At 37.7% G+C, this 10117-nt stretch overlaps 1 protein-coding gene across 1 annotated transcript; it reads right to left on the reverse strand.

Moving 5' to 3' along the window:
* Nucleotides 1-3761: 3761 nt before the first annotated feature.
* Nucleotides 3762-9616, reverse strand: LOC131311475 (probable nucleoredoxin 1). The gene is made up of 5 exons (XM_058338964.1): nucleotides 9357-9616; nucleotides 6406-6885; nucleotides 5700-5969; nucleotides 5205-5420; nucleotides 3762-4681 (listed from the first exon to the last, which is right to left on the reverse strand). Exons 1-5 carry the CDS (start codon nucleotides 9459-9461, stop codon nucleotides 4010-4012), a joined length of 1743 nt encoding a protein of 580 aa, XP_058194947.1. The 5' UTR covers nucleotides 9462-9616; the 3' UTR covers nucleotides 3762-4009.
* Between the last annotated feature and the right edge of the window lie 501 nt (nucleotides 9617-10117).

Consider the following 10117-nt stretch of genomic DNA (forward strand, 5'->3'; position numbering starts at 1 on the left):
ACAAAATTTGTTGTTTGTCCCGTGTATCGACTGGGAATGATGCTAGTTTTTTATATAACAATGGGTATTTTGTAATATTCCAAACGTGATGGGATAATCTATAATTTCTAGAAGCCTTGGGGTGATTTTGATAATTTTTCCTTTTTTTTTTTGTTATACTTAGATGGTTTCTTTTTTTATTAGAATTTTTTATCCAGGAAATGCGCAATACAAACAAACTTCTGTCTAACATCATCAAATCCTCATCACAACGGACCAAACTGTCTTTTTGCAGCCTTTCATAAGCTACAAAGGGAGAGCATGGTCCATTTCAATTAGAGTTAGATGATGTCAGACAGATTCGTTGAATTTTTAAGCGGCTGCATCACGACAAATGAGTAAATTATTTATTAATATATTATAGAAATATAGTTGAAGCCAAAAGGCTCCCAACCTTCAATTCTAAATTCCTAGAATTTAGAGTTTTTTTAAAAAAATGAGAGAGAGACAAACGAGAGAGAGAGAGAGAGTAACGTGGGAGTGGGAGAGGAAGAGAGACACTTAAAAAAAAAGCCCCAGCAAAGATACCGTCATATGATGCTCCAAATTCATTTTACACCACACATATGTCTTTTAGTGATCAGAATGAGACTAATGTTAGCGTGCATCGAATATGAGACAAAAAAATATTAGATTATATTTTTTTATCACTAGGGTTGTACCCGTTTAATACATGGGGTCGAAAAAAATCAATGTTAGTTTACAATAATTTTTTTTGTTACAAATTAATTTGATTTAATTTTTTTTGAAGTAATTTAATTTGATTTAATATTTGTTGCAATCTGAATCATCTATTGCCAAGTATGGACGACCATGATTGGCCCAACACTCATATTGTTCTTGAGGGATAGCACGCACCCCGAGTTCCTTTTCTATCAACTAGCTTCGTTCCTGTTCGATGCACGAGATGAAATATTTGTTCGCTATGCTACAAAATATCGAGCTCACACAAAATTTGTTGTTTGTCTTGTGTATCGAACGGGAATGACGCTAGTTTTTTATATAACAATGGGTATTTTGTAATATTTCAAATGTGAAGGGATAATCTATAATTTCTAGAAGCCTTGGGGTGATTTTGATAATTTTTCCTTTTTTTATTTGGTTATACTTAGATGGTTTATTTTTTATCCAGGAAATGCGCAATACAAACAAACTTGAAGAGTTGCCTTTCAAAAAAAGAACTTACGGAAGACTTTGGGGGGTCAAAATCGAGCACACGAGAGCTGCGTTCTTTTAAACTTAATTATTTTTTTCGTTTTGTGTTTCGTTCATTTTTTTAATTTTTTTTGTTAGATTTGCATTTGTTTTTTGGATTAATCATCCGTCTCGATGAAAAGAGGCTAAAAAGTATAAAATTATGACCGAAAGAAAAAAAAGTTCACTAAAGATAAAAAAAAATATCAAACAATTGTCTATTTGTCTAAAACGTCATATTATTTGAATATTTTCAACATTGGTCAATATTTGTATACTATTCTGATTCGTCTCGTCAAGATGAACAATTAATCCCACAAATTACAATAAAAAACTAACCAAAAAGTTACGAAAATTAAAACATACCAAAATAAATTTCAAACTTATAAATTTACAAAAACGCTGCAGAAGGCGAATAATAAGAAGTGGGGATTCTTTGGTCGGTGGCCTTATCCATTACCGATGGCTGGTTTCCTTATCCATTACCCATGGCTGGTTTCCTTATCCAGAAGGCCAATTCTGTTTTGTCATCTTTAAGTACTCCTAGATAATTGGTCAAGAGTAGGTTTTTTTTTTATTTTTTATCCGCTGGTCAAGAGTAGGTTCGGTAAGCCCCATTTCAACTATTGACTTCATACGGTTAATATGTTTTCTGCACAACTTGGTAGCTAGGGGTGATACCGGTCCGGTTTCGACCGGTTTGAATGTATTTTTCGGTCGAAACCGGATATTCGGTTTGAGATTTTTAAAAATCGGAATCGGTTGAGATAAAACCGGTCCGGTTTCGACCGGCTCAACCGGTTTCGGTCCGGTTTATCCGGTTTTCATTCATGGGCCATATTTTTTGCTCAACACATCAAAAAATTCATAATTCAACTCATAAAATATCAACCAAAAATCTATAATTCAACCATTTTTTTTGGGCCCAACCAAAAGGATCAATTTTGAGCCCAATACATAAAAAAAAAATCCATAAAAACATAATTAAGCCCATAAAAATAGTTTTTATCTAATAAATATATTTATTAGACCAATATACACCACAAAATATCAACCAAAAACCCATAATTCAACTCCTCCCCTATGTTTATATATATATATATATATGTATATATTATACATATATATAACCGGTTCCGGTTTCAACCGGTTTTTAAAACACATAAACCGGATCGAAATTATTTTTCCGGTTTATAAAATTTTATAAACCGGAACCGGATCGAAATTATTCAACCGGTTTAAAAAATCCGATCCGGTCCGATTTTTTCGGTTTCGATCGATTTTCCGGTTTTGAGTAACAGCCCTATTGGTAGCCCTAAGGCTCCGTTTTAGAAATCTTCTTAAAAACAAAACAGCTTATTTTATATTTTCAAACTCAAAAATAATGTAAATAAAAAATAATATTTCAATTTTTTTGGCATCGTATAAAAGATCTCATCGAGATCTTTCAAACAAGATCCATATTGCATATTTGTAGATTTTAATAAATCTATAATTTTTTAACTTGAAATTGCCTTTTTAAAAAATAAATTTTTTTTTTAAGTTCCGAAATGGGGCCTAATAGATATATTCAAAGTTTTTGTTCTCAACAAAAAAAGTCCTATTTTTAAGTTGGCAAGCTGCATTCCGCCGAGCCTTCTTGAAAAGTAAGTATTTTGAAAACATTGATCAGTGTCACGTGTCGACTAGTTTCTACTTCAAGATACTTGGACACTGGACAGGGTTAAAACGAAAAATCTATGAGTACCGACCATTGGGGGAGAGAAAACGTACCGACGGCCGCCGGCGGGCCGTCTCCGGCCACCGGACGGCCGATCCGAGCCGTTCAAAAATTCTAAAAAATAAAACCGAGGGGGTCAACGCGAGAATCAAGGGCATCCGAGGTGTTTAGGGTGCTTGATCAAAGCACCCTTTTTTCGTGTATATATGTACACACACATATATACACGAAAAAAGGGTGCTTTGATCAAGCACCATAAACACCTCGGATGCCCTTGATTCCCGCGTTGACCCCCTCGGTTTTATTTTTTAGAATTTTTGAACGGCTCGGATCGGCCGTCCGGTGGCCGGAGACGGCCCGCCGGCGGCCGTCGGTACGTTTTCCCTCCCCGTGGTCGGTACATATAGCAACACTCGGGTTAAAAAGCCGCTTCCGGAGAGAAAAAAATAGAAGATGCATGCCTTCAAACCTTAAACTAAAGAGAATGATTTCGGTGTCTCCGGTCATTTTGGAGACACCGTAACTTTTGGCATAACAAAACTATTATGAGTATAACCAAAACTCATTATGAACATAACCAAAACCATTATGAGCATAACAGAACCATAGCAAGGCATAACTTGTTAGTTATGCATTGGTTGGGTTTGGTTATGCCTTGGTTGGTTTTTTGGATATTTCTTGGTTATGCCTTATTTAGATTTTGTTATGCTTATAATAGGTTTTAGTTATACTTATAATTGTTAAATTATGTCAAAAATTACGGTATTCTCAAAATGACCGGGGAAACCATAGCGTCATCCCTAAACTAAAACTTTCCCCAACTTTTATTACAAGTAGAAACCACACTCATGAAAACAATTTGAAGACAGACAGCCATGGCGTCGAAAACACTAACTTCATAAGCTTTGCGACAGACATCTCCATCGCAAACGTACCTCAACTTTTATTACAAGTAGAACCACACTCCTGAAAACAAACTGAAGACAGGGTCACAGGCTGCCATAGCGACGAAAACACAAACTTTTTTTTTTGGGTAAATACGAAAACACAAACTTCTTAAGCTTTGCGACAGACCTCTCCATCACAAACGTACCCTTCTTTAGTTTTCGTCCCCTCCTCCATATCATCTTCCCTATCCCCTTTGGTTCCCTTGTTTTCTTCCAAAGCACACTTTGGATGCAGATCGAAGTCACACTCTTCACAATAAAATAACCATACTGTTCCTCCTTCCTTGCACCCATCACACCCATACTCTGGGCGATGAATCAGCTCAAGTTCGTGTTCATGGAGCTCATGCTTCACCTTCTTAGGCCACCCCTTTGCCATCTCCTCATTCTCTGCCTCAATCTCCTTCAATCGTGCCTCTGTGAAGGGATAAGCATCGGATCCATGAGACATAACAACCGCGCGGGCTTCTGTCGTGACAGTCCGGCCTGTTGGCCCGATTGCAACTAGCATTGGAATGCCTTGAACCTTGAAAATGCGGTCCAAATACTCCTTCCTATCATCTTCAAAGGGAATTGCCAGCCATGGCATTTGGGAAAAGTACTCTTCAAATGAAGTTTGATCCCTGTCACTAGAGATGAAAATAAGTTCAAACGCATCGTCTTTTGCCTTAATCTGGTGATATATTTCGACAAGCTTTGGGGTAAAAGCTCGGCATGGAGGACACCAGTGGGCTGAAAAGTAAAGGAGGATATTTTTCCCAACAAGATCAGAAATAGGCACCTGCAGAGAGAGAGAGAGAGAGAGAGAGAGAGAGTTCTGTATCAGTGATACAAAAGAGGAAAAAGGTAAGGTGTGTGGAATGGAATGGTTAGAAGACTAGATTGAAGCCTTTCAATCTGATTGATAGAATAAAGGTCTCCGGTTCACAATATTCATATCAACGCAACTTACGAAACTGTTATAAAGGGCGTTTGCAATACCATCGTTTTGTTTTGTATTGTACTTTCCACTTTTTTCTTGGAGTCAAAATAACTATTAAAACTGCCTCAAACCTTATTCTGAGAAAAAATCAATTTCAATAAATTTTGGCGAACACCCCCATAGACTATTAGATTTGGTATTTCACAGACGTGACGTAAACGCATGCATAGAAGTAAAAAGAATTCACCAACTGGGATCAAAGCAGGGTGCAAGACGGGCAAACTTTCACTTCTAAAAATGCATGTAAAATACACATTAAATAATCCAAGTCTCAAAAAACTAATCAACAAAATAGTGGGTCGGCAATACCCAAAAAACTTACCTTGTGTCCATCTTTCCCTATCACAAAATCGAGATCTCCCCGAACCAAAATAGACTCCAACGTTTGGGCATCCCATTTTGCCTTATCTTTCTCCTCAAGCTCCAAAAACTTTTCTGGTGTAAAAGGGTATGTCTCGGTGCCATGTTCTTCAATGGCCTCGACAACATCTGACTGTAGAGTTCTGCCATCTGGTCCGATAATAGCCAATGAGTGTTGCTATAGGTACCGAAAATGGGGGAGGGATTTCGTACCGACGGCGGCCACCGGACGGCCGATCCGAGCCGTATGATACACACGAAAAGGGGTGCTCCGATCAAGCACCCTACACACCTCGGATGCCGTTGATTCCCGCGTGGGGCCCCTCGGTTTTTTTTTTTAGAATTTTTGGACGGCTCGGATCGGCCGTCCAGTGGCCGGAGACGGCCCACCGGCGGCTGTCGGTACGAAATCCCTCCCCCATTTTCGGTACCTCTATCATTTCTGAATAGCCAATGCAGGTATGGTTGGAATTTCAAAGTACCGAGCAAGCTTGACACAGCTCTTGTCATCATAGGGAAGTGATAACCAAGGCATCTTTTCAAAGCTTTGATTGAAAGATTCTTCTTCATCATCAAAGGGTATCATCACAACTTCAAATTTCTCCCCCTTCGCCTTCAACTTCTCATAAACTTCAACGAGTTTTGGAGTGAACTTGACACATTTCCTGTACGAAGACTCTGCAAAATACAGGCCTATGGTGTTCCCTTCGAGCTCAGAGATAGAAACCTTGTAAATAACAATATACAAAGACTCCATTAAGATTATCCGTTAGAGAGATGGATTTGGTGAGAAAAGAAACGAAAAGAAATTGAATGGTAAGAGAAACCCATCACTTATTTGCATAGTTCAGAGTGAAGAATGGAGAGAAAATGTGAGAAACTGAAATCCCTTAAAAGGCTCCTTTTCTCACCAAAAGTGGTAAGATTTGGTGAGAAACCAACATATTTAAGATATTAAAATTTTAACGTATCAAATTTCTCCTTCAAAATTAAATGGATAAAAAATTCAAATTTGAAGGGGTTTTTTGGTAGAGAATGCCAAAACACTTCATTTTCTTTTATTAAGTCTGATAAAATAAGACATGTGATAAGGTAGATAAAATAGCAAATCAAGGAACTAAACTGTTAGCACCACAATATTTGATCACTGCATGTAAACTCACCTTATTCCCGTTTGCTGAGATCACAAAGTCACGAGAACGGGAGGCTAAGAAAAATTTCAAGGGCTGTTCCCTCTTAGCTTTTTCTTCTTCATCTTTAATTTCTTTGATCCTCTCTTGGGTAAAAGGATACGCATCTACTCCATAATCCCGAATGAACTCAACACCTTCCTCTGTCACAACCTTCCCATTTTCATCAAGGATAACAAGGTGCGGTATCCCCATCACCTTAAATGACTCATCCAACCGGTCACGAGTGCTTGAATCAGAAAATGGGATGGCAAGCCAGGGCATCTTGGAGAAATAACCCTTAAATGCCTCGTCATCCTTATCTGCTGAGACAAATACAATCTCAAAATCACCCTTTGGGGACAGTTCATTGTAAACCTCCACGAGATTTGGGGTGAACTGTTGACATGGGCCACACCATGATGCAGAAAAATACAACCCCACCTTTTTACCCTTCAAATTGTCAACTTTCACCTGTAACGTTCAGAATTGGCATATTACTTTCATTTACAACACCGGAAAGTGATCATATTACTCCCATTTAAAACATTGCCAATTTCAGCACAAGATATATCCACCGAGCATGCATACGACACTGTTTACAACACCGGAAAGTGATCATATTACTCCCATTTAAAACATTGCCAATTTCAGCATAAGATATATCCACCGAGCATGCATACGACACTGTGAAACAGCTACTGCATATCTAAAAAGATATATCCACCGATTCATTTATTTTCCACTTTAGACCAACAGAACTTCATACATCTCAAGTCACTACTATTCGCTATCCACCCAGCTTTAGGACAGGGAATATGCTCCCACGCAGGTCCCTGGGTGTTTCCTTGAGGCTTGCTTCAAAGATAGGTGAGGCTTATCATGAGGTCTTCTTTAGGCATTTGAATTAGGGCAATTCACTGGTGGTGTAAAATTGCCACGAGGGCAGCTGTCATCAAATCTCATAGACATTGGCTTCGACTGCCAGCACAGTTTACCTTCCATCTAGATATACCTTCAGATTTTTAGCGTACATTCTAGTTTTGAATCAATGTTTGACACGGTAGATAATTTCTCTGCTGTTCTTTTTTGTTGAAGCAAATTTGGTCATGCACTAATGTTTAAGTGTGTTTAACATAAACCCATGGGGCATGTGTCAGTTTTAGAAAAGTTCAAAATATCACGCTTAGAGGAGTATAGCATAGAGATGAGATCATGTTATAATTGATTCAATTCTCATGTGTCCATATCGTCAAACACATGGCAGGCTATGCTGGAAGGACACTTCATCGGAGGCCAAGTACTGGTGTGAGACACCGACAGTCTCCGGAAACTCTCCGTACATGTGTCCAACACTCAAGTTCGCAGTGACCTAACTTTTTTGAACGTTTTTAGTTCGACACTTGTGGGACACTCTAAAAATTGTTTTAGATACTCTCGTGACACTCGCAATGCACGTCGGGGGTGTTAAACAAGATAGTAGACTCTTGTTAAGGTTTAGAAAAGTCTCTATGTTTGTTACTAGTATTAAAGATACATAGACGATGATATACTTTTTGTTCGAATGGTTTCGTGAATGAGGTGATGAGAAATAAGATTTAAGGTATATATGGTGCTATATATATAAAATTAGAACCATTTTTCCTCCTATAATTGAATAGCGAATATTCTCTCAAAACGTGTCCGCAACATTTGAAACTTACGTGTTAGAGTGTTTTTGTCGTGTCACGTGAACGTGTCAGTGCTTAACATAGATGGCAGGCTGAATGTTCACACTGTTGTTCACACCATAAGAAAAATAGATTACTGAATAAACCCATCTCTGTCATAAAGTTGCCAAATTTTCCTTTCATAAAAGTTTTCCAATTAAACCACCGCAGTAATTTTGTCATGTAGAAACCAACCGTTTGTTCAATAAAGTTAGTCCCTCCAGATACAATTAAGAGTCCAAAAGACCAAAATTTTAAGATAACACCAAGTTTTGTCAGCAAAATTCATCAGCTTGGATACTAATTAAAGGGCATACATATCCTATATATATGTATGTATATATACGTGAAACTATGAAGTAGTTGTAGTTAGGCCCGTTTTGGCTTAAGAATTAAGTTGGATTTATTTTTTGTCCTTATTTAAAAAATTTTGCATTTATAAATTTTGCGGATCACTTTCAACAAGAGGAATCTAGAAAGTAAAGAATTATGAGCCAAACTAAGATTTTTTTTAAAATACAAATTTGAATTATTTGTCTTTAGTTAACTTTTTTAAGATTTTGATCATATTTTTTTGTTTTTTAGATTTTTCTTGTTGAGACGAACCAATAATTCACAAAATTATTCACGAAAAACTAACAAATGCAATTTTTTTTAAATAAAGACAAAAAATAATAATACAAATCGATTATTTAGGCCAAAACACCGCCTCAGCATTAGGTATCCACAATTAACTGACGAGGAGTGCACCATCACGTGTTGGACCACTCCGGGAATTCGAGCCGCTTATTAATTTAAAAAAATATTCAAGGTGCCCTTACAAAAAATAGGCTCAATAACTCTAATTAATTGATCTAATGCTTCAATATTTTTCCCAAAATTGAGCGTCATGATTCGTTTAGAGGGCAACTGGAAAAACAATTTTAAAATTAACGAACGGCTCAGATCATTTGTGTGAGGTGCAACTGTCGAGAACCCCAATAACTTACAGTGACTTACACTTACAGGGAAGTTTAGAAATAAAAGTCATTTTCCCTCATATGCACAAAACTCCACAAAAAAAGTCATTTTCCCCCGTATTTAACAAGTATAATAAGTGAGAGTATTTGGAGTTGCGCAAAGGGTGCAGGGACCGGACATACACAGCAAAACGAGAGCAATCAAATCAAGAGATGAGATTCATACATACACAATTGATCGGACAAAGATGAGACAAGAAGAGAGAACAGATTATACCTCATCGCCGTTGTTGCGAATGAGGAAATCCCTATCCGGACAAAAGAGAAGTGACTGAAGGTCGTGTTTGCTTTGCTCAGCGACCACATCGCCTTCACCCTTCATTCTCTTTCTCTGTGTGTGTGTGTGTGTGTGTGTGTGTGTGTGTGTGTGTGTGTCTGTTTTCGTTATTGAAGCTTGTTAAACGAAGAGGAAAGTGGGGTTTTTACACATATATACATACATACAGTATATAAGTTTCTTTCTGGTTTCTCTTTCTCCAGTCTGGAAGTTTCTTCCGTGATGACTGATCAGGGGGCGGAGCTACCTGGTGGTGGTGGTGGTTCCCACAATGGATTTCGTAATTGCATCGGGACCGCCCATCTCAAAGTCACGTCGTCGCGAGCACGTCATCTGCTGGCGTGGACAGTCCTTTATAAGCAAAGGCGTGATCGCCTAGAACTAGTTTTACCATAGATTACACATTTATCCAACGTTGTATGACGCACCTTTTTGTTGAGCTTGTCCTCCTTCAACAAATACAAGGGGAAGAATGCCTATATGCAGTTGACTAGTTGACTATATGCAGTTGAGGAGATTTGAATTTTTGACCTCTTAATGAGATGTAAGAGTTTTGTCAATTGATCACGAGTTAACCCCAGTTGATTGGATTGAAGTTGTTAATGAAGAGATAAATCATTCCTAGATGTTTGTTTTGCACATAATTACATCATGGGATGGGATTATATTATTTCATATGAAGTTTATAATTTTGCATAAAA

The sequence above is a fragment of the Rhododendron vialii genome, chromosome 12a, assembly GCF_030253575.1.
Source record: "Rhododendron vialii isolate Sample 1 chromosome 12a, ASM3025357v1".
In the NCBI taxonomy this organism is placed as follows: Eukaryota; Viridiplantae; Streptophyta; class Magnoliopsida; order Ericales; family Ericaceae; genus Rhododendron; species Rhododendron vialii.

What these genes read in the sequence shown, in the direction of transcription:
- LOC131311475 (XM_058338964.1), bottom strand. Translation starts at nt 9,461, where the DNA reads ATGAAGGGTGAAGGCGATGTGGTCGCTGAGCAAAGCAAACACGACCTT. An exon ending in TCTCAGCAAACGGGAATAAG is followed by an intron (nt 5,970 to 6,405) that starts GTGAGTTTACAT and finishes GTTATTTACAAG; the next exon opens with GTTTCTATCTCTGAGCTCGA. An exon ending in TTGAAATTCCAACCATACCT is followed by an intron (nt 5,421 to 5,699) that starts GCATTGGCTATT and finishes CGGTACCTATAG; the next exon opens with CAACACTCATTGGCTATTAT.